The following is a 25388-nucleotide window of genomic DNA, read 5'->3' on the forward strand; positions in this document are numbered from 1 at the left end:
CAATAGTTGGGTTTGCCCGGCTCCCATGTTTTGGTACCTTACGTTCCGCTATATCGGCTAAGGTACCACTGGGAGAACTACTGCGACTGTGCCCCGGTTCATCTAGACTAAGCATCTCAGTAGATAAAGCTAAAACTGACTGTCATGATAAGGCGAGAGCTGGTCGCTGTTCGAGAGGTCTCGAGTCCCTAAAGACTCATGCCGCTTAGAGCGAGGAGTCGGCTTTGTCCGGCTTAAGGCGTGTATAGCGTCCCGAATTCGGCCTTCCGAATACTAGGGGCTTCACCAAAATTTTAAATTGTAGACTTCTATGGCTAAGTGAGAGTGATAAAGCATTATAGTCCGATTGCCTTGTTCGTTGTGCTGAGCACCTCCCTCGAAGGACCCAACAATGGGAAAAGGAGTGCTCAGATTTATCCCGAACACCCCAGCACTCGTGGCATGGGGGCAGAAGCCGGCGACTGGCCATCTCTCAGATTTAACAAATAGCCGCACATAAGGTAATATTTTAAATTCAAACAAGTGTTGCATAGCGCATATGAACAAGTTTTCATAATACAGGATCACACGAGCAAGTTCATTCAAAAATTACATCCTTCGCACACTCGTCCGCCACAAGACGGGCACCCTTCAGGACACCCTCATAATACATCTCAGGGTGGCGATGCTCCTTGCCCAGCGGCGACCCCTCCTTCACCAGCTTCTCGGCGTCCATCTTGGCCCAGTGCAGCTTCGCGCGGGCAAAGGCCCGGCGTGCACCTTCGATGCAGATGGGCCGCTTTATGACCTCCAGCCATGGGCAGGCATCTACAAGCCACCTCACCAGGCCGAAGTAGCTGTTGGGAAGGGAGTCGCCAGGCCACATCCGGACTATAAGGCCCCTCATGGCCTATTCGGCCGCCTTATGCAGCTCGACCAGTTGCTTCAGCTGGTCGCTCATAGGCATCGGGTGTTCTGTCCCAGTATACTGAGACCAGAACAACTTCTCTGTTGAGCTTCCCTCCTCGGCCTGGTAATATTTCGCGGCATCCGACACGCTGCGGGGCAAATCTTCGAATGCTCCTGGAGAGCTCCAGACTCGGGTAAGTAACAAGTAATTTACTTTCACATGCTTGCTTTGCATATTGAATGCCTTACCCGCCGCTATCTTCCTCATCGCCTCAATTTCCTGGAGGGCCTTTTGGGCTTCAGCCTTGGCATGCTTTGTGCTCTCGAGGGTCGCAGCAAGCTCAGACTCTCGCGTCTTCGAGTCAAGCTCCAAAGCCTCGTGCTTCTTCACGAGAGCCTGGAGCTCTTGATGCACCTCGCCCACCCATGCCTCTTGTTTTTCCCGCTCGGTGCACTCCTTGGCCGCTTTGTTTTCGGTCTTGGACAGCGCTTGCTTCAGGGTCGCCACTTCGGTCGTGGCCCCTGGCACATCCATGATGATCCTGTCATTTCGCAACCGCATCTTTATATATGTATATATGGACAAGGCATTACTTACCTTTGTTCTCCTCGAGCTGCCTCTTGGCAAGGCCGAGCTCTTTCTCGGACCGCTCGAGGTTCTGCTTCAGTGCGGCGACCTCCGCAGTCAGTGCGGCAGAGGTCAGCAGCGAAGCCTGCATACACATATAGACATACTTATATTAGATTCCTGCAGATATTATTTGATCCTCTACTCGGCTTTTCTTTGTGAACACCAAACAAAGCATCAGGGGCTACTGTCTATGCGGTAATATTTTTCCTATATTTTAAATACTTACCTCAAAGCCTGTTAGAAGGCTGGCACAGGCTTCAGTCAGTCCGCTCTTGGCGGACTGAACCTTCTTGATCACCGCACTCATAATAGTGCGGTGCTCTTCGTCGATGGAAGCGCCGAGAAGCGCTCCCAGCAGGTCGTCCGGTGCCTCTGGATGGACAGAGGTCACCGGCACGGACGGCTTGCCCCTCTTGGAAGGGGGCCGCCTGCCCGAGTCCGGAACCACTGGAGGTTCCGGCGCGGTGTTCGGCTGAGGGCCAAACTTGGATCCCCTGGGAGCCTTGCTCCCTTTGCTCCTGGAGTCCGGAAGGTCGCCTTGAGGCACCTCCGGGACTATCTCCCCCCGGTTCGGTGCCCCTTGAGACAATACCTCGACATCGTCCATAGGGCGAGGAGAGGAGGCGGATGGAAGTGGATCGCTATCCATATCCGACGAGTCCAAGGAACCGTCCGACAAGGATACGTCGATACGGGCTCGGGGCGGACTGCATGATCATATTCGAGGTTAGGAGAAGCAGTGCAACAAAAGTATGCTATGAGTTACTCTGGTATCCGAATACTTACGACTTTGCCAGGGGCTTGGCCTTGAGTAACCACTCGTCTTCGCCGTCGGCGGCGGTGGTGGAACAGTCTGGAAGGAGAGTCCTTCCCTTCTTGGACCCTTCGGCCTCCCCGGTTGGGGCGGCCTTCCTTTTCTTATCTCCCCCGGCTGGAGGGGGAGAGTCTTCATCTTCCTCCTCCTTGTTTTCACGGAGGAGTGCGTCTCGGAGTTATCGGACGATGAGTCCGATACCACCTGGCGTCGGGAACTCTTTCGGGTTCCCTTGGCCTTCTTCTTGGTCTTCTCCGGCACCTCATAAGGAGCCGGAGTCCGCATCTCCGTCAGGAGAGCATCCGTAGGGTCTTCGGGCAGAGGGGCCGGACAGTTAATCTGCTCCGATGTCTCCACCCAGTCCTGTCAAAGGCATGGGAGCTTAGACCCCGCACATGGTTAAGCTATGGGAAATAAATACCCTACCAGATGTATAGAACTTATCAGATTCGCAGGGCGCTTCGCGCTTAGCCCGCGGTCCTCGATAAGAGAAGGAGGGACCTCGGCGCCCTTGAACAGCACCTTCCAGACGTCCTTATGCGTCGTGTCAAAGAGCTCGCGTAGAGTCCGGTGCTGGGCCGGGTCGAACTCCCATAAGTTGAAAGCCCGTTGTTGACACGGGAGGATCCGGCGAAAGAGCATGACCTGGACTATGTTGACAAGCTTAAGTTTCTTGCTTATCATGTTCCGGATACACTTCTGGAGTCCGTCCGGCTCCACCGATGAACCCCAGGACAGGCCCTTCTCCTTGCAGGAAGTGAGCCGCGTGGGGATTCTGGATCGAAACTCTGGGGCCGCCACCCAGTTGGTGTCGCGCGGCTCGGTGATGTAGAACCACCCCGATTGCCACCCCTTTATGGTCTCCACGAAGGAGCCCTCAAGCCACGTAATGTTGGGCATTTTGCCCACCATGACCCCGCCGCATTCCGCTTGTTGGCCACCTACTACCTTCGGCTTGATATTGAAGGTCTTTAGCCACAGGCCGAAGTGGGGCCAGATGCGGAGGAAAGCCTCGCACACGACGATGAACGCCGAGATGTTGAGGATGAAATTCGGGGCCAGATCATGAAAGTCCAGCCCACAATAGAACATAAGGCCGCGGACGAATGGATGGAGGGGAAACCCCAGTCCACGCACGAAGTGGGGGAGGAAACCCACCCTTTCATGAGGTTCCAGGGTAGGGACGATCTGCCCCGCGGCTGGCAGCCGGTGCGCGATATCCGCGGCTAAGTATCCGGCCCCACGTAGTTTTTTGATGTGTCCCTCCGTGATGAAGGAGACCATCCACTTGCCTCCCACTCCGGACATGTTTGGAGAGAGTTGAGGAGAAGGATGTGGACTTGGGCGCTGGAGCTCGAGTGCGTGAGAATGGATGAGCAAGGAGGAAGAAGGCGTGGGTAGAAAAAGGTGAAACCTTATCCCTTTATAAGGGCAGACGAAACTATGCGCCCCCACTAGCCTCGTAAAACTCGCTTATCCCCCAAGCGCCGTAATTGATGGCACGGTTGGGTTACCCACGTCCGTATTGATGGGAATCCCGTAATAAGGGGACACGATCTCTGCTTCAATAAGACGTGCCAAGGAAACCGCCTCGCGAAACACGCTGAGATAGGTTATGAAAAATGATTCGAATAAACACCTGGCTGTGGTGTGATGTCACGCTACGGGGTACGTCAGCAGATTAGATGTGTGTAAATATTATTCCCTCTACGGTGGTATGTGGAACTTATTTTGCAGAGCCGGACACGATCCTCGTGTTCAAGATCTTCTATGAATTATTCGGAGGAGGAACCCGCCTTGCAATGCCAAAGACAATCTGCGCGCCGGACTTATCATCATTGAAGCCTGGTTCAGGGGCTACTGAGGGAGTCCTGAATTAGGGGGTATCCGAACAGCCAGATTATATCCTTTGGCCGGACTATTGGACTATGAAGATACAAGCTTGAAGACTTCGTCCCGTGTCCGGATGGGACTCTCCTTGGCGTGGAAGGCAAGCTTGGCAATACGGATATGTAGATTTCCTTCCTTGTAACCGACTCTGTGTAACCCTAGCCCCCTCCGGTGTCTATATAAACCGGAGGGTTTAGTCCGTAGGACATCATACAACCATACCATAGGCTAGCTTCTAGGGTTTAGCCTCTCTGATCTCATGGTAGATCAACTCTTGTACTACTCATATTATCAAGAACAATCAAGCAGGACATAGGGTTTTACCTCCATCAAGAGGGCCCGAACCTGGGTAAAACATCGTGTCCCCTACCTCCTGTTACCATCCGCCTTAGACGCACAGTTCGGGACCCCCTACCCGAGATGCGCCGGTTTTGACACCGACACCCACCACCACCTCTTATTAGTAGTCTGTAGGATCATATTCTTGTGTGTTTCTATTGCTCCTAACCATGACAGGATCACAAGCCGACGAGACTGACTGGGAGAACATGATGAATAAGGAGTTGCATGATAAATTTCAGCAAATGATGAGTGGATAGGTGCAAGATGTGCTAAACAGATTTGAAGAGGCCATAGAGAAGATAGATGGCATGGAGAAGACGTTCGAAACAAAGCTCGATAACAAGTTTAATGAATTACTCGCGTGTCTTCCACCACCACCACCGGCTGCACCTAACGCACCTCTACAACAACAACAACGACGACGACTACCTCCACGTCGAGAAATAGCCCTCCACCGAGCGAGTCGTGTCCCTCTTGCGCACTGTTGGTGCTGCTGTTGATTCTTTTGTGGCTCCTGCTGCTGATGCGGAGGAGGATGATTATGTGGGAGATTGCGAGGATGAGGTTGATCAAAATCAGAACTACGTGCAACCACCAGCACCACAACCACCAGGTTGTCCACATGTAAATAATGGCAATGGTAGGGCTCCCCCTCAGGTACGAGATCATGACCATCTCCCTAAGCTGAAATTGAATATTCCACCATTTGAGGGTAGATATGTTCCTGGTATATATCTTACTTGGGAGTTAGAAACTGAACAATGATTTACATGTTTACAATATCCTGAGGAGAGACGTGTTCCTGCTGCTGTTTGTGCTTTCACTAGCTTTCCATGTGTTTGGTGGTCTGAACATTGTAGATTATATCATATTCCAGCTGCTTGGGCTGCTTTGAAAACTGTTATGCGTACTCGTTGGGTTCCACCATATTATCAACGTGAATTACTTCAAAAATTGCAGCGTTTAAGACAAGGAAAAATTTTGGTAGAAGAATATTACCAGGAATTACAAACTGGCATGATTAGATGTGGTATTATTGAGGATAATGAAGCTATGCTTGCATGTTTTATGGGTGGATGTCGGTGTCAAAACCGGCGGATCTCGGGTAGGGGGTCCCGAACTGTGCGTCTAGGCGGATGGTAACAGGAGGCGGGGGCACAATGCTTACCCAGGTTCGGGCCCTCTTGATGGAGGTAATACCCTACGTCCTGCTTGATTGTTCTTGATAATATGAGTAGTACAAGAGTTGATCTACCACGAGATCCAAGAGGCTAAACCCTAGAAACTAGCCTATGGTATGATTGTTGTTGTTAGTCCTATGGACTAAACCCTCTGGTTTATATAGACACCGGAGGGGGCTAGGGTTACACAGAGTCGGTTACAAGGAAGGAGATCTACATATCCGTACTGCCAAGCTTGCCTTCCACGCCAAGGAGAGTCCCATCTGGACACGGGACGAAGTCTTCAATCTTGTATCTTCATAGTCCAACAGTCTGGCCAAAGGATATAGTCTGGCTGTCCGGATACCCCCTAATCCAGGACTCCCTCAGTAGCCCCTGAACCAGGCTTCAATGACGATGAGTCCGGCGCGCAGATTGCCTTCGGCATTGCAAGGCGGGTTCCTCCTCCAAATACTTCATAGAAGATTTTGAACACGAGGATTGTGTCCGGCTCTGCTAAACAGGTTCCACATACCACCGTAGAGAGAATAATATTTTCATAAATCTAATCTGCTGATGTACCCCGTAGTATGACATCACACCACAGCCAGGTCTTTATTCAAATCGTTTTTTATAACCAATCTCGGCGTGTTTCGTGAGGCGGTTTCCTTGGCACGTCTTGTCAAAGCAGAGATCGTGTCCCCTTTATTACGGGATTCTCATCAATACGGACGTGGGTAACCCAACCGTGCCTATTGGTAGGACTCCTAGATCTTAGGCAAGTACCAAACGGCCACGAGGAGGACGCTTGATATTCACCCTCTTTATAAAGGGGACAAGGCTTTTTCTTTTTTTCCTCTCGTGCTTAATCAAATCCTTCCCCCGCCTCGAGTTCTAACACCCAAAACTCAGGTCAGATGCTTCGGACCTTCAACTATGTCTGAATCCAACCTTCAAGGTCGGTGGATGCCTTCCTCCGTCACGGAGGAGGACATCAAGAAGTTGAGAGAGGCCAGATATCTGACCGCCGAAATTTCGCATCGGCTGCCTGCCCGAGGGCAGGTCGTCCCTACTCCCAAACCCAATGAGAGCGTCGTGTTCGTCTCCCACTTCCTCCGAGGACTAGGCCTCGCTCTGGATCCCTTTATTAGGGGTCTTATGTTCTATTATGGGCTAGATTTTCATGATCTGGCCCCGGATTCCCTTCTTCACATCTCGACATTTATTGTCGTATGTGAGGCCTTCCTCCACATTACCCCTCACTTCGGCCTGTGGCTCAAGACCTTCGATGTGAAGCCGAAGATGATCGAGGGGCAGCATGCAGCGTGTGGAGGCGCTTTAATAAGAAAAATTGCTGACGCTCCATGGCCTGAGGGTTGCTTCCCAGAGGTATCTGGATTGTGGCAGCGGGAGTGGTTCTACATCACAGCTCCCCGGAGTGCCAAGTGGGTAGCTGCCCCACCTTTCGCTCAGGCCCCCCACCACAACTGATGTCATGGATCAGCAGGGGGCTGAGCTGGGGTCCAGCCAAGGACGTGCCAATACTGCAAAGCCGTATCCGAGATCTCTTTGAGAGAGATTTCAGTCTGGTTATGGTAGTGCAAATTATGCTAGTTCGTCAAGTCCAGCCTTGCAAACGCCGGCCCCTTCGCATGTGGGAATTCAACCCGGAAGGACCGCGAGCTATTCAACATTTCCTCGGCATGACGCACGAAGAGATGTACAAATTGTTCTTCGGAACACAAATAATGTGTCCGGGCATCACTGAGGATGCAGGTCTGAGCTGCAATCGCCCGGATACCCAAGTAAGTAGCCCCGCATCCGAACACACTGTCCATTTATTTATCGCAACATTGCCCTAAAAAGCTGCTCTTTAACCAGGATTGGGTAGCGAAGGCAAAGTTTATCAGGTGTCCGGCCCCCCTCCCTGGGACCTCACCAAATCTCGCGCTAACCAGGATGCTGGAGATCGCGCCTTATCAAGCGCCCTCAGGAGAAGATAAAGGAACAAGGAGGCTAGCGCCTCTGCGAAGGAGGTTAGCCGGGGAGGAGGAACTGAAACTTCCTCTCCCCAGGGAAGGAAGAGAACCTCCTCTGAGGACCCGGAGACAATGGTCTCTAAACGGGGGAAGAAATCTCCGCCGGAGGGTCTGCCCTAGGGGATACCCTGGCCGCACTATGCCCTCAAGGGGATCAGCCCTCCACCGAGCTGTAAGTAAAAGGGTACTTAATAATGAAAATATCTCGCTTTACTTCTGAGGAAAATAATCGAAGCATTTATCTTGCAATTCGGATCTTAGCCCTTCTCAGCAGAGCTCGTCTTCAAGGGATCTTCTTCCAGAGATGATGGAGAGCGAAACGCCTCCCCCTGCCACACCGCCTCACGAGGCGGGCGACCCCGAGGTGTCGCCGCGGAGGGTTTCTCCTGATCCGGCTAGGCCAGAAGGTAATCCTATGGCCACCCGAAGTCCTCAGTATCCGGCTCTTGAAGATAGCAATCAAAAGAGTCCGGCACCGTCTGGTGTGCGGTCGGACGTACTGAGGGATCTGCTAGAGCAAGAGGCTATCTCAGAAGAGCACCGCACGTTGATGGGTATGGTGATTGAAAGGATTTCGTCCGCCAAAAGCGGGTTGCATGAAGCCTTTATGAGTCTACTGATGGGTTTTGAGGTACACGAAATGATGTACATTGTTGATAGTACCGCACATTTTTAGATGTGCCCTGTGTAGATAGTAGCCCCTGAGACTCTGGTTGTCGTCGAAAATGGTGGAAAACAGAGGATCATAGTCCCAGGTAATAACCAGACCGCCTTTATGTGCAGGTGGTTGAAGCTCTGGTGGCTAGCCGGACTGATGGGTTTGCCAAACTAAGGCGGCAACTGGATGCGGCAGATGCCGACATCGTGCTTGTTAACAAGCGGCTTGACGAGGCACATGGGTAGGTGATTTTTCTGGTGATTGTCACATAATAAGAGCAGCATGATGCCAGTATCTTTAATATGTTGTGACTGCAGATGGAGCTGCCACCGTGGAGACCCTTCGGGCGGAGCTTGCCCGAGCCAAGGAGCAAGCAAGGAGTAGCAATGCGGCCGCTTTAAAGGCGGCCGAAGAGTTAAGGGCCGAACAGGCCATGCATTGCGAGAGCAAAGAAAAAATAGCCAAGATGGCTGTAGAGTTAAAAGATGCTGCTGACCGTTACCAGCTTCTTGAAGAAGAAAACCGGGCGAAGGCGACGGACCTGGAAAAGGCTCGGGTGGCTGCCAAGGAAGCCCGCTCCAAAATTAGAGCGGCGAAGGAGGAGCTGCATCAAGCTGCGGATATTGTATCTGGGAAGCCCTTCTTGTTGCGGACTAAGTTCAGGGATCCGAAGTATGCACCTCTGGACCGGCTATGGAGTTCTGCGGACGCCTATGTGGATTTGGCTGCAAGTGTTGCTGATGCGGCCGAGTACTTCAAGGATCGGAAAGATCACGAAGTGGAAAAACTGTTTTGGTCACAGTTTCATGCTCCAGCCCGTCCGCTGCTATTGAATGAGCAAATGGCCAAGTGGGCCGAGCTCCATAGATTATCCGGACTTGCCATGAGGTCAGTTGTGGATCATCTGTGGCTGAGAGGGCCAAGGTCGAATAGCTACTTTAGCTTAGTGCAACAATTCCTTGGTGTTGTGCCACGCATCGATGCTGTAAAGAGGTCGGCGTGCATAGAAGGCTCGCGGATGGCCCTTGCCCGTGTCAAAACATACTAGGCGGAGATGGATGCCACCACTGTTGTGGCACAGGGTTTGGCCATAGGCCGAGTGGCTGCCGAGAACTACTTTGAAGAAGTTCTTGAAGGCGCTCATTCGATAGAGGCTTAGTGCTCAAAGAATATTATGTTTGAGTGACATGTATTCCCATTGTAAAAACAATGTGCGGCCGTTTATGTATATATGTATATAACTTGAAAGATGGCAGTCGTCGGCTTCATCCCCCACGCATATAATGCGGGGTGCTCGCAGAAGACGCATGTTCACACTTGATCCAACGTCTTGGTCCATTAAGGAGGTGATAGCGCAGCGAACTAGGCAATTGGACTATAATGCTTTAACAATTTCACTTAGCCAGAGGAGTTTGACAGTAGGGCTACTATATAGCCCCTGGTGGCTCCGCGCTCATCCGAATTCGGGGCGCCGGCCCTTCGTTAAGGCAGAGGAATCCCGAAGATTCCGTTAGGTCATCGAGTGGTTAACCAGTCTCACGCTATATCATGACAGACAGTTTTCAGCTTTCTCTACTGAGGTGCTCGTCTGGATGAACCAGGGCACAATTGCAGTAGTTCTCCTGGTGCCGCCTTAGCCGATAGAGCGGAACGTAAGGCAGCAAAACACAGGAGCCGGGCAAACCCAACATTTGACCAAAGACATGATTCGGAGTTGATGCATATAAGGCCAAGCTCGCGACGTCGAACACTCCCTAAGGTATTCGGTCTTTATGATGTAAACCAGGCTAAACCGTGCCCTTTGTAAGAAGCCCCTGGTGTCCAGGTACGTGCAATATTCTGACATGGCCACATGCCAATAAGTCAGCATCCTTCTCAATTGTACTGAGAATCCGGGGGATGTGTATCAACAAGGGACAGTAAAAAAGGTTTACGCAGGGTCTTAATCTAAAAAGAATCCTTGGAACGGGTCCCTGCTGCACGTCTGCGCCTGTGTCTCCGTTGTGCCGTATCCTGGACGGGTGTAGCACGATGGTCATCTGTAAAAGAGGGGAACTTAGTTGAAAAGTTGCCGTGCAAAGGGTAGGTTATACTAAATATACCATGTATAGTTCAATATGAGTAAAGTTGAGCCTAATTGTCACTTGTTAACACGCGTTGAGCCCCTTGTATTGTTATAGGGGTATAGCCATCAAATCTGTATCAATTATATATAGCTGCACCGGACTCGTCTAACCGTGTCCGTGGTCTTAACGACCTGTCAGATGCTTTAGTTGGTGAGGCCGTCTAGTGTGCGGCTGCCAAGGCAGCCGCACGGTCTTCCGCGCGCAAGGAGCGCTCAATATTTCCATTTACTGTAATGATGCCACGTTGACCGGGCATCTTAAGCATGAGAGAAGCGTAATGCAGTATTGCGTTAAAGCGAGCGAAAGCTTCGCGTCCGAGTAGTGCTTGATAGCCACTTTGGAACGGAGCGATGTGGAATGTTAACTTTTCGCTACGGAAGTTATGGGGAAAGCCGAATATAACCTCTAGTAGCAGGGAGCCCGTACAGTGGGCTTCTGGGCCTGGCGTTACTCCTTTAAAGGTAGTATTGCTATGGCCGATTTTTGTTGGGTCTATCCCCATTTTGCAGACTGTGTCCTGATATATCAGGTTTAAACTACGGCCGCCGTCCATCAGGACTCGTGTGAAGTGGTATCCGTCAATTATTGGGTCTAACACCAAGGCATCCCATCCTGCATGCCGGATACTTGCCGAGTAATCCCGATGGTCAAAGGTGATCAGTTTGGACAACCAGTGGTAGAACTCCGCGGTGATAGGCCCTGGGGCATGTGTCTCTAGGAGTGCCGCTTTGTTTATCCCCTTCATCACGTGTAACACATTTACTGTTTTGACTTCTGGTGGGAATTTCTTCTGTTCCCCAGTGCTTTGCTTGCGAGGCTCGTCCTCGTCCTCGCTTGGTGTATCCTGCCCCTTGTGTTCGGCGTTGAGTTTGTCGGACTGCTTGAAGACCCAACATTCTCTATGGGTATGATTTGCAGGTTTATTGGGGGTGCTGTGGATCTGACATAGTTTGTCCAGAATCTTGTTCAGGCTGGACAGTTCGTCTTTGTTGCCTTTGGAGGGCAGCTTTTGCTGACCTGGCCGAGAGCTTCTGAATCTGGCGTTTACCGCCGTGCTCTTCGGGCTATCTTCTTTATTCCGGCGCTTGTTTTTGCTGCGTCGTGGCTTGCCGTTTCCGTCCCTGACTTCGGATGTACTTGGGTCGCTGGTGCTGCATCGGGCTAACCAACTATCCTCGCCCGCGCAAAAGCGGGTCATGAGGCTTGTTAATGCTTTCATTGTTCTCGGCTTTTCTTGGCCGAGGTGTCTGGCAAGCCATTCGTCTTGAACGCTGTGCTTGAAAGCTGCTAAGGCTTCGGCGTCCAGACAGTCGACTATTTGGTTCTTTTAGTGAGAAACCTGTTCCAAAGCTTTCGGGCTGACTCTCCTGGCTGTTGAGTTATATGACTTAAATCGTCTGCATCCGGTGGTCGGACATAGGTCCCTTGAAAATTTGCCCGAAAAGCGTCTTCGGGCTCTTCCCAGCTTCCAATGGAGTTTTCGGGGAGGCTTTTAAGCCAGTGCCGAGCTGGCCCTTTGAGCTTGAGGGGTAAGTACTTGATGGCGTGGAGATCGTCTCCTCGAGCCATGTGGATATGGAGGATGTAGTCCTCAATCCAGACCCTAGGGTCCGTCATTCTGTCGTACGCCTCTATGTTTATGGGTTTGAGTCCCTCTAGAAATTCATGGTCCAGCACCTCATCGGTGAAACATAGGGGGTGTGCGGCACCCCTGTATTTGGGTGTATCGTGGTGTTCGGATTTTTGTTGTGTTGCATTGCGTGCTGGAGCACGCTTGCTTGGCCTGTAGATGGATCTGGTTGCCCCGTCCTTTTGATGCGAGCCCTCACGTGGATCGCGTACTGGCTTGTGTGCGGCATCGTTTACCGCTCTATGTTGGCCACGAGGTCGTCTATCCGACCGGATGGCTGTTTTGTTTTTTGATTGCAGGGGATCTAAGGCCTCCTCATCGAATTCAGGTAGCAGCTTTCGCTTCGAGTAGCTCTTTGTGTGGCGACTACCGCCGTATTTTGCTGCAGTGTTGAGTACTTCACTCCATCTAATTCTGAGTGTGTCTTGTGTAGCCCTGAGCCTTTGCTTCTGCTTTTTCAGACTCCTCGCAGTGGCAACAAGCCTTTGATGGGTATTCTGTTGCTCCGGGTGCCTGTCCGGTGTGATGTCATCCGGACTGTTATCTTCGCCGGAGTCGGGTTGTTTGGTTTGATTCTTCGTGTTGCCGTGGTCGGACGGTGGTTCAATGCCGTGTTTGTCGTCCGCTGGCTCACCCTGCTCTATCGCTGGGTCTATATGATCGCAGTTTCTGCCGAGGCGGGATTTGGAGCGGCGCTTACGCCGCCGCTTTGACTGCTTCTCGAGGGAACGATCCTTCGTTGCGTCCTTCCGTTCCTCGTCGTCGTTTTCTTTGGGTGTGTCCACCATGTATACATCATATGATGAAGTGGGCATCCAGTGCCCTGTGGGCAGTGGCTCCTGTTCGTCTCCTATATCGTCGTCCATACTGTCGATGTCTTCAGAGTCGAAGGCGAGCATGTCGGTCAAATCGTCGACAGTGGCTACTAAGTGGGTGGTGGGTGGGCAGCGAATTTCGTCGTCCGCATCCCGATCTGGCCGGCCATAGTTCGGCCAGGACTCTCCTGACAAGGAGAGAGACCTTAATGAGTTCAGTATGTCGCCAAAGGGCGAGAGCTGAAGGATATCCGCGGAGGTGAACTCCAAGATCGGCGCCCAGTTGGATTCGATAGGCATGGGCGCAGGCGGTTCGGAGTCCGTGGCCGGGGAAGAATCCGACAGTTTGGCGTCACGGCTCCCGTGAAGGGTAAGGTCGATACTCGGCTCGATCGCCGCTGAGAATGCGGCCTCCGTGGTGGGGTCTATCCATGCATCCATGGATGGCGCAATTGGCTCCGAATTGAGGGTCGGAGCGGTTGCCGATGCGGTCTCCTGAACACTGTCCGATGGTAGAGCTAAATCATACTCATCGTAACCGTGCGGCGCACTCGGCAGGGGCTCGAATCCGTCGAAGATCAAGTCTCCGCGGATGTCGGCCGTGTAGTTTAAGCTTCCAAACCTGACCTGGTGTCCAGGGGCGTAACTCTCGATCTGCTCTAGATGGCCAAGCGAGTTGGCCCGCAGTGCGGAGCCACCGAATACAAAGATCTGTCCGGGGAGAAAAGTCTCACCCTGGATTGCATCGCTATCGATGATCGAAGGAGCCATCAAGCCAAACGATGACGACACAGAGGAACCCTCAATGAAAGCACCAATGTCAGTGTCAAAACCAGCGGATCTCGGGTAGGGGGTGCCGAACTGTGCGTCTAGGCGGATGGTAACAGGAGGCGGGGGACACGATGTTTACCCAAGTTCGGGCCCTCTTGATGGAGGTAATACCCTACATCTTGCTTGATTGTTCTTGATAATATGAGTAGTACAAGAGTTGATCTACCACGAGAGCGAAGAGGCTAAACCCTAGAAGCTAGCCTATGGTATGATTGTTGTTGTTAGTCCTACGGACTAAACCCTTCGGTTTATATAGACACCGGAGGGGGCTAGGGTTACACATAGTCGGTTACAAGGAAGGAGATCTACATATCCGTACTGCGAAGCTTGCCTTCCATGCCAAGGAGAGTCCCATCCGGACACGGGACGAAGTCTTCAATCTTGTATCTTCATAGTCCAACAGTCCGGCCAAAGGATATAGTCCGGTTGTCCGGATACCCCCTAATCCAGGACTCCCTCAGTGGATTAAATAGAGAGATTCAGACCATTCTAGAGTATAAGGAGTATACTAATATCACTCGTTTATTCCATCTTGCTTGTAAAGCTGAACGTGAAGTGCAGGATCGACAGGCATTGTCACGAACTAACTTTTCTGCAGGTCGATCTTCATCATGGACACCATGTGCATCCTCTACTTCCACTGGACCAGCACCTCCATCAGGTGCCACCTCCAGCCGTGATACAAGAAAGAAAGCACAACCACCACTATCTGCCAAGAGCACACCTACTGGGCCTGCACAGAGCTCTTCTTCTTCCATGGCACCAACAGGGCACACAAGTGATATTATTTGTCGTCGTTGTAAGGGAAGAGGACATTTTGCGAGAGAATGCAAATCTCAGCGTGTGATGATTGTTACTGAGGATGGTGGGTATGAGTCCGCTAGTGACTATGATGAGGAGACTTTGGCTCTTATTACACATGAAGAACACGGTGGAGATGACTCTGATCATGAGACACAATACATGGCTGCTGAAGATGCTGACAGGTATGAATGTTTAGTTGCTCAACGTGTTCTGAGTGTGCAGGTTACACAAGCTGAGCAAAATCAGAGGCATAATTTGTTCCATACAAAGAGAGTTGTGAAGGAACATTCTGTTCGCGTCATTATAGATGGAGGGAGCTGCAATAACTTGGCTAGCATGGAGATGGTGGAGAAACTATCTCTCACCACAAGACCACATCCACATCCTTACTACATCCAATGGTTCAACAACAACGGCAAGGTTAGGGTAACACGCATTGTTCGTGTGCATTTTAGTATCTCTACATATGTTGATTATGTTGATTGTGATGTGGTACCTATGCAAGCATGTTCCTTATTACTTGGTAGACCATGGCAATTTGATAAAAGTTCTGTACACCATGGTAGAAACAATGAGTATACTCTTGTTCATAAGGATAAAAATATTACTTTGCTTCCTATGACTCCTGATTCCATTTTGAAAGATGATATTAATAGATCTAATAAAGCAAAACAGGAGAAAAATAAGAGTGAAAATCAGATTGTGGCAAAAGAATTTGAGCAACAAATGAAGCCTAATAATAAACCATCTAGTGTTGCTTCTGAAAATAAAGTGAAAAGTGCATGTTTACTTGCCACCAAATCTGATATTGATGATCTAGATTTTAGCAAATCTGTTTGCTACGCTTTTGTGTGCAAAGAGGCATTATTTTCATTCGAAGTCGTGTCTTCCTCTTTGCCTCCTGCTGTCACTAACATTTTGCAGGAGTTCGCTGACGTCTTTCCACAAGACGTGCCACCGGGATTACCACCTATTCGAGGGATTGAGCATCAAATTGACTTAATTCCTGGTGCATCATTACCCAACCGTGCACCATACCGTACCAATCCATAGGAGACGAAGAAGATTATGCGTCAAGTACAAGAACTGCTCGACAAAGGTTATATACGCGAATCCCTTAGCCCTTGTGTTGTTCCTATCATTTTAGTGCCGAAAAAGGATGGTATGTCGCGTATGTGCGTTAATTGTAGAGGCATTAATAATATTACTATTCGTTATCGTCATCCTATTCCTAGGCTAGATGATATGCTTGATGAATTGAGTGGCTCTACAATATTCTCCAAAGTTGATTTGCGTAGTGGATACCATCAAATTCGTATGAAATTGGGAGATGAATGGAAAACATCATTTAAAACTAAGTTTGGATTATATGAGTGGTTAGTCATGCCTTTTGGGTTAACCAATGCACCTAGTACTTTCATGAGATTAATGAACAAAGTTTTACGTACTTTCATTAGACGATTTGTGGTAGTTTACTTTGATGGCATATTGATTTATAGCAAATCTTTGGAGGAACATTTGGAACATTTACGTGCTGTTTTTATTGCTCTACATGATGCATGTTTGTTTGGTAACCTTGGAAAGTGCACCTTTTGCACCGACCGAGTATCTTTTCTTGGCTATGTTGTTACTCCACAGGGAATTGAAGTTGATAAAGCCAAGATTGAAGCTATTGAGAGTTGGCCGCATCCCAAAACGGTCACACACGTGAGGAGTTTCCTTGGCCTCGCTAGTTTCTATAGGCATTTTGTGAGATATTTCAGCACCATTGTTGCACCTCTCAATGAGCTTACAAAGAAGGATGTGTCTTTTGTTTGGGGTACCACACAGGATGAAGCCTTCACGGTATTGAAAGATAAGTTGACACATGCTCCTTTACTCCAACTTCCGGATTTTAATAAGACTTTTGAGCTTGAATGTGATGCTAGTGGAATTGGGTTAGGAGGTGTGTTGTTACAAGATGGCAAACCTGTTGCATACTTTTCTGAAAAATTGAGTGGGCCTAGTCTGAACTATTCTACTTATGATAAAGAATTATATGCTCTTGTTCGGACCTTAGAAACACGGCAACATTATTTATGGCCCAAGGAATTTGTTATACATTCTGATCATGAATCTTTGAAACACATTAAAAGTCAAGCAAAACTGAACCGTAGACATGCTAAATGGGTTGAATTCATTGAGACTTTCCCTTATGTCATTAAACACAAGAAGGGTAAAGAAAATGTTATTGCTGATGCATTGTCTCGTCGTTATACTATGCTTTCACAACTTGACTTTAAAATATTTGGTTTGGAGACCATCAAAGATCAATATGTGCATAATGCTGAATTTAAAGATGTATTGCAGAATTGTAAGGAAGGGAGAACTTGAAACAAGTTCGTTCTTAACGATGAATTTGTGTTTCGTGCTAACAAGCTATGCATTCCAGCTAGCTCTGTTCGTCTTTTGTTGTTGCAGGAGGTGCATGGAGGAGGATTAATGGGACACTTTGGCTTTAAGAAGATGGAGGATATACTTGCTACACATTTTTTTTGGTCAAAGATGAGACGGGATGTTGAGCGTTTTGTTGTTCGCTGCACTACATGTCAAAAAGCTAAGTCCGACTCAAACCTCATGGTTTATATATGACTTTGCCTGTACCTAGTGTTCCTTGGGAGGATATATCTATGGACTTTGTTTTAGGTTTACCTCAAACAAAGAAGGGGAGGGATAGCATATTTGTTGTCGGGATAGATTCTCGAAAAAGGCACACTTTATACCATGTCATAAAAGCGATGATGTTGTTAATGTTGCTGATTTGTTCTTTCGTGAAATTATTCACTTGCATGGTGTGCCAAATATTATTGTTTCAGATCGTGATACTAAATTTCTTAGCCACTTTTGGAGATGTTTATGGGCTAAGTTGGGGACTAAACTGCTTTTTAGTACTACTTGTCACCCCCAAACTGATGGACAAACTGAAGTTGTCAATAGAACATTGTCTACCATGCTTGCCTCATATTGAATTTGCTTATAATCGTTCATTGCATTCTACCACTAAGATGTACCCTTTTTGAAATTGTGTATGGTTTCCTACCTCGTGCACCTATTGATTTGTTGCCTCTTCCATCTTCGGAGAAGGTTAATTTTGATGCTAAAGAATGTGCTGAATTGATTTTAAAAATGCACGAGTTAACTAAGGAAAACATTGAGCGTATGAATGCTAAATATAAACTTGCTGGAGATAAGGGTAGAAAACATGTTGTGTTTGCTCCTGGAGATCTTGTTTGGTTACATTTGCGTAAGGATAGATTTTCTAATTTGTGCAAATCAAAACTAATGCCACGTGCTGATGGTCCTTTTAAGGTGTTAGAGAAAACAAATGATAACGCATATAAACTTGAGCTGCCTGTAGATTTTGGGGTTAGTCCCACTTTTAACATTGCAGATTTGTAGCCTTATTTGGATGAGGAAGATGAGCTTTTGTCGAGGACGAATTCATTTCAAGAAGGGGGGATAATGAGGACATCAATACCATTGTTACACCCACATCCCTAGCTGCTATACATACTGGACCAATTACTAGAGCTCGCGCACGCCAATTAAATTATCAGGTACTTTCGTTTCTTGGTAATGATTCTAATGTTCATGAAAATATGATGCTGCCTAAATTGGATACATTTGTTTTGCTTATAAATGAAGGGCCTAGCTTGGATAAGAGGGATGAACACTGGAGCAAGACTAAGGATGGAGATGATGGCATGCGCAAGGGGATCGAGAACGGAGTTACACGTGATGATTTCAGGACTTTGAAGCCACCATAAGGAGTGCATGAAGTCTTGGACGAAATATACAAGATGCCACTTCATAAATTTCGTCCAGAGGCTATTCTAGGTGTTGCGTCACCTTATTATTGGGCCAGGCCCATATATTTTTGAAATACTTAAGTATAGGCTATTTTTAGAGTCCGTATGTGTGGGAAAACAAGAGTTAGGGTAGGTTTCGGACCCCTCCTCCAAGGACCACGAAATTCCCCAATCTTCCTCCATATATACAACCCTTAGGGCGTCGTTTAGACTTTGAGTTTTGTTTAGATTAAAGTTCGCCATAGCTGCAACTTCGCGTACTTCATTTTGTTCAACAACCAGACAAAGACGTCACAGAACCCCACCTTGATCAATAAAGCTTTCCTCTTATATTCGCAATATCCAGATTGCAATCTCAGTTTCTTGCTTGTTCTTCGTTTGCCTGCAGGAAACAGGCCTTCGTGGTCAGGTTGATCGTGCTCCGGCGTGGTCAATAACCTCTCGGAGTTGGTTTAGCGATTGCTAAGGCGCGACGTTCTCGCACGTTCGTAGTCGGATCGTCAAAGTCGACTTCCTCCAAAACGATAGCCACCATCTCATCAAAAGACGAGACACCTTTGCCTCTATCAAGAGGCGCCCGGGATCGACGGCGGCGATGTGCGACACAAAACGATCAAAAATAGATCGGAAAACCAAAAAGAAACCGCGTGATCAAGATGACCGGCGGGAGAGAGAAAACCCCGAAGCAAGACTCGGGGAAAAGACTCTCTAGGGCAGCCGGTTAACACGACCGGCGGACGAATCCTAGGTACGGGCGGCGCGGACCCCGGCAGCGGTGATGGAGGCCGACCGCCCCGGGGGCGGCGCGTGCGAAAGCGGCGGCGGCTAATGTTTAAGATCGACTTGCGATAAATATCATGTTAGAAGAAAAAAAGGGATTGGTGGAATAGTTCATTGTATTGTTTGAGTCTCGTGGGCATATATATAAGAGTACAATAATCTATTTGAAGTACAAGACAAGCCAGAACAAATTCTAGTCTATCTCGTCTTTCTTAATAAACATTATACTCAATAAGGCCTTGTTCGTTTAATCCTCCTTCCAAAGGAACTGGAGTAGATTGAAAAGGATTTTGACTTGTAGAGGATCTAATCCCCCTCAAACCTTGCCATTTTTCTTCAAAAACCACCTCAACCGAACGAGGCCTAAGGAGAACAAAGCAATGATACGGTTCAAGAAAGCCGAATTGGGTGGCTGCTTCACGACCAGTCGAAATTTGAGCCGGTTGACCCACGCCTATCACCCGTGAAAGAAAAAAAGGGTATAGCTAAACTGAAAGCTCCTTCCATAGATACGCCTATATAGTTATGAAAACGTCCTCTGCTGAAGCCCGTGAACACTCACTCTCGTCCGCTTCGCAAGATGACTTGCACAGATCGGCGTCTTTGCTCTAGCTTCCCTAATCGTCCTTCCCTGTACGCGCTCGATCTTGCCGACCGAGGCGATGGCGGCGGTACCCGCGGTGAGGTTCCCGTTGTTCGGCCTCGTACGGCTGCTTGGCGTGGCCGCGGCAGCGGTCATCCTCGTCTGGGCCGTCCACTTCCGCGGCGGTATGGCGCTCTCCGCCGAGAAAGACAAGCTCCTCATCTTCAACGTAATCGAGAAAAAACATCTCTTCTTTCCCTTCTATTCTGTTGCATATCTCGTTTCGGACCACGGATCACCTGTTGATCTTGCTGCCGCCTAGTGGGGAAAATTTTTATTACTCGATCCTGAGATCAGGATTGAGGGGTTTAGATTCCACTATTATGTACGGACCAACCCACCAAAACCAGTCCAAAGCAGGCCTGTTCACAGTATCATACAAAACTAAATTAGTGCGATTAGCTCTTGCATCTGAACCCTGCAAAAGTAGCAACGTGAGAGTTTTTGTAGCGAATCTGTGAGATTTAGGATGGTGGGTAATTCAAGGTTTGGGGTGATCTCGTATTGACTACTGAGTATCGAGTATGTGATCAAGGGCTGTTTTAATTTCCAGCAGCAAATCACCATTGGAACTTGGTGAAAAGCTTCTCCTTTTCACCGCTTCTTTTCCGTGTGGTTTTGTGTGACTTTATTCTACTTTGTGTTGTGGTGAAACTTTGTTAATTTCTTTCAATCGGGTTAAGACTTAATTTTTTTTGGATTGGGAAGTAGCCTGGAACGCCGGTTGGTCCCGCTTCCGGTGACCTGGGGTCGTCAACCCAAATCGAGGATCGGGGTAGAGTCTAGATCGATTATTAGGAAGTATAGGATAGACTAGGATTTGATCCTGCCTTGTCTTGTACTCCAAGTTGGTCTTGTTGTGTCCACAAGAACAGAGTTCTCGTGTTAGTTGTGTCCACAAGAAAATGTGTGTGAATTCGTCAAAGGGGATGTCGTATGTGGTAGCTATGATCATGCAGTACGAAAAGACGAAGACGATCCCAGGATAACATGCATGAGAAGGAAGAGGTCAAATTGAGTTGGATGTTGAGGGACATTATGAAACTTTAGCCAAGAAGAATATGATGTCATGGCATACGTCATCACTCAATAGTTATCCTAACTTTATATGAGTTTTCATCTACTTGGGTATGAGTTGTGCAGTAGATGAACTAGCTATGAGCCATACTACTGTAGCAATGGTGGTTACTGTAGGCAGGCTTGTAGCAAATAAAGTATCCCACTAGTAGCAGCTCTTTCTGTGTGAAGCAAAGCACATCTCTTTAGTGAGAGTCCTGGGTGACAGCTAGAGAAGCTAGCGATTCTAACAAAATCATCAGTTGTCTTGCGTTGTTGCCACCGAGGAGGAACAGGGGCTACAGTATTGGGAACAGCTACGGAGCTACCTGTTGCATTTGCTTGGCCAAGTGCGTGCACGAGGGCTGTGTGAGTCCAGCTATTCTTCCTGAATCCGAGCAAGCTCCACGGCACGCGTTACACTCGTAGATGTCTGAAATCAGACTGCAGCCCTGATATAATCCTTGAGGCTGAGAACAAACTGGGACACAAAAAACTTTTGTGTTAAGAGTGGGATCAAAAGCGATCAGGTGGTCTATTGCTGACTCGAAAGCTGTTCTGTATTCCACAACTGAATGTGTTTGCCTAAACTGAGCGACAAGTAATATGGATCGGAGGGAGTAGCAAAATTGAATTCCTCCCAAGGTCAAGCTCGGTGGCGCCGTTTGAATGCCTTCCACAACAGTGCCACATGGCCATCGAAATACAAGGTTGTGGAAGACACCCACCATCCAAATACAAGGTTGTGATAGACACCCATTGATGAGTAGGAACTTGACACATGTCAAAGTAAGCGTGAGCGAGATCAATCCACATACGGGGGTTGTCACCGGAGAACTGAGGAAAGTCGTGCTTCGGCAACTTGACACAGTGATTGTGGTCGTGATCTCATGGTCGATCCCGCTCGAGCTGATGCTCCCATGGTCGCTCACGCTCTAAACTTGCCCGCGCCCCGGAACATCGACGTGGCATGTTTCGACTCCATCTTGAGGTGAGCCTGGCGCCGTGATGAACCCGGTACATGGTGGCACTCCATCTGGCATCTCCAGTAATGGCAACCACTGATTCGCCAAACGAGGGACCACCCAAACGTCATAAAGGAGCCGCTTGGGTCGTCGTGAGTATGGGAGCTGCCGTGGACGTTGCCAGCGTTGCCTCGAGCATTGCTTTCTTATCACGAATCTCATCCATGCTCTCCTGGGTGGTGATGAGTTTCTTACCAAAATTGCTGAGTTTAGTGGTCATGTGGTCAAACTTGGTGAGCAGTGTCGCCGTGGATGACTAAAGTTGGTCGGTGCTTTCCCCCATAGTAGCGATGGCTAACTGGTCCAAGCCGTGGGAGCGGCAGCCTTCGACGGCGCTGTTGCAACGTGTCTTTACATCAAACAAACCCTGCTTGTGATTTTGGGTGGATTCACTGAAGCAATTCCACACCCTTCATCGTGGAATTTTACCGTTCTATCGAGAGGATTAGCGAGGCAGACGGAACCAATCGTGGCGACTAATACCAATTGTGAGGCACCAGCTATGGATCTCACAGGTGAACCGCATGCAGCTAAGGGATTTGAAGTAGGGGATGAGAGTTGGTAGAGAAGAGAGAGGAACGATTGAAGAGGGTAAGCCTCTGATGTCTGTCTACGTCAAGACGGTGGACGGGGATGTGGCACTATGATTGGAACAATAGGTTCATTTATGACTAGTGGTCACTAAGACTTAGTTTCTAACCCTTTAGGTAGAAATTAGCAATTTTTTGGATAGTATTTGTGGTGTTTGGGATGTGCAGGGCTTACACTTGCATAATGAATGACTGAAAATTTGAACGTCCGTGTGTAGAATGGCAAGTCGGAATTCTTTTGAAACATTGTTTTTATCAGTTGATATTCAACTGAGAAATAGACAAGAAAACATCTGCTTGGAAAAAATTACTCTTTGTGTACTTCACTTCTCAAATTCATGCAGCCAGATCATCCATCATTTTAGGAGTGTTACATGGGAAGTGCTGCATGCCATGTGATCTGATGGACAAGTCTCTGAGCAAAAAAAGGGGAATGTTTCCGGTTCATTCCATTTTGAAACATCAGCCTTTCCGTGAAAAAAAGATTGTGGATTTTGACATGCAATGGTGGGTGCTTGAGTGTAGGGTTTACCTCTGTGTCACATATCTTTTGTGTGTCATTTGACAATTCATTAATCTCAACAATAAGCTTTAAATGACAAGATTTCAGGAAAACAGGGTGATATGTCTTTGGAGGGATTGATTTTACAAATTGGTTGGTACTAGAATTCTTCTTATATTTTTGTGCTGCTGCTTGCGTTTCACGTAGTAATTCTCCACATGGGATATTGGGTGGGAGGGAACATACATCCTATAGCTGCATTTGTACACATCTATGTGTAGTTGTGCACATTATCTGTGCACTCAGAATGAAATTTGGATTATTTCAGTCATGTACTCATGTTTGTCTATTAAGACCATCAGACAAGGATTCAGTGCATGCCATTTGTCAGCAACACTGCCGCGACAGCCAGTCTTGTAACATGTCACTTTGTCAACCAATAACCAACCATATTGTTTATGCGTTTGTGGTTTTGCATGCAATACCAAAGTTGGTTATTATAATTATGTTCAGTAGATATTATTATTGTGTATAGTGATCTCATCTTCTTGTGATACTAATGTGCATCTTTTCAGGTACACCCTGTGCTAATGCTGATTGGATTGGTAGTCCTGAATGCTGAAGGTCAGTGATATCGACGAAAACACTTTAGTTTCAGAACGGCCTTGTTATTGTGGCATATAATTTTTTGTATGGACTCACTCAATTTCATGCCAAATGTGTTGCTTTGGCTATTTCTGGCATGTGCATAATATTTTAGATGTATGAAATACATATCATTCCATAGTATTCCAACTAGACTAAGCTGTCATTGTATCTTATATCTTGGTTAATTATATGTAGAAAGTATGTTATGTAGCTAATGATATGGATTCTCGGCATGCTGGAAATGATTCTAACCAAGTTTGGTTCACCCAACTCGTCACAATACTATACTTCAGAAATATAGGGAAACACCGCAAAGCAAAACTAATAGCATACTTTACCTATTTATGTCTGAAACCCAATCCAACTCGTAGCCAGATTCGGATAGACTGAAACTCCAAAGTAAGTAGTCTCATTTGTTTGAATAGTAAAATCTGAATTGACACCTAGCAGATACAACCCCAAGACCAGGTTTGGGGACCAGACCATTAGAGTTGAATTCAGTTATTTAATTTGTATCGGGTATACATCTTATAAATTCTTGTTGATATGGTGCTTCATGCAGCTCTTTTGGCGTACAAGACAGTGCCAGGAACCAAGAAACTGAAGAAGTTAGTACACATTACGTTGCAGTTCCTTGCCATGTTTTTGAGTCTAGTTGGCCTCTGGGCTGTCTGGAAGTTCCACGATGAAAAAGAAATTGACCACTTGTACACACTCCACTCCTGGTTGGGCCTTTCTTGCATCATCATCTTCAGCTTGCAGGTAGAGAAGAGATGGTATCTCATGTGCAGTCATGATGTTTTTGTTATTAAATTGTTTAGAGATAAAGAGGTCTTATATAACTTATTCTCCTCCTCTCATGGAATCTCCACAGTGGGCTGCTGGATTTTTGACCTTCTGGTACCCTGGAGGATCTAGAAGCAACAGAGCGTCCCTGCTCCCCTGGCATGTGTTCTTGGGTGTATTTCTCTATGTTCTTGCCATCGCCACAAGCGTGACTGGACTTCTGGAGAAGTCAATCTTCATGCAGAGTGCAAAAATGATTGGGCGCTTCTCCACAGAAGCGATGCTGATGAACTCACTGGGGATGATGCTGATACTACTAGGAGCTCTTGTTATTCTTGCTATTTTTAACCCTGGAGCTGGCAAGATCGACACGTACCGAGGTTCTTCAGAGTGAGAGGGATTGGAAGGGATATGTGAGTGTGTTGTTTGGCTGCAGCTAGTCATAAACTACACCTTTCTTGCTTCAACCTAGGAAATTTTATATGTATGTGTCATTGCCCTCTGGGCTGTTATTTTTTAATCTGCGAATTGAACGGTTAACCCTGTTCCTGTCAGGAATTGTTTCCCTATCTATTCTTGTGGCAAACTGATCAGTCAAGCTGACCGAAAATACAAATGGGGATGTCTTTTGGAGGTGCTACTACCAGGATAGCAAGATTATTTGTTGGGATATGAGAAAGAACTAGTTGCAGTAGTCTCTCATTGTCTCCAGAGACGTCTCCCTGATCCAGATCCAGCACCCCCTCTCTCCCTCTTGCCTTGCATACCTTTTGGTTTAACCGAGCCCTATAATACCCAGATCCTTTGACCATTATCTTAGCAGTTGTTTAAGTTTAATGCTAACCCTGGTTATTTACTGGCACGACATGTGGACCCATTGAC

General features: G+C 47.9%; 1 protein-coding gene across 1 annotated transcript; it reads left to right on the forward strand.

The window, feature by feature from the left end:
- Positions 1–19766: 19766 nt before the first annotated feature.
- On the forward strand, positions 19767–25146 carry LOC125518022 (transmembrane ascorbate ferrireductase 2). The gene is made up of 4 exons (XM_048682986.1): positions 19767–20068; positions 23648–23696; positions 24283–24482; positions 24595–25146. Exons 1-4 carry the CDS (start codon positions 19919–19921, stop codon positions 24898–24900), a joined length of 705 nt encoding a protein of 234 aa, XP_048538943.1. The 5' UTR covers positions 19767–19918; the 3' UTR covers positions 24901–25146.
- The last annotated feature ends 242 nt before the right edge of the window (positions 25147–25388 follow it).

This window comes from Triticum urartu, chromosome 7 (assembly GCF_003073215.2).
Source record: "Triticum urartu cultivar G1812 chromosome 7, Tu2.1, whole genome shotgun sequence".
NCBI classification, from domain to species: Eukaryota; Viridiplantae; Streptophyta; class Magnoliopsida; order Poales; family Poaceae; genus Triticum; species Triticum urartu.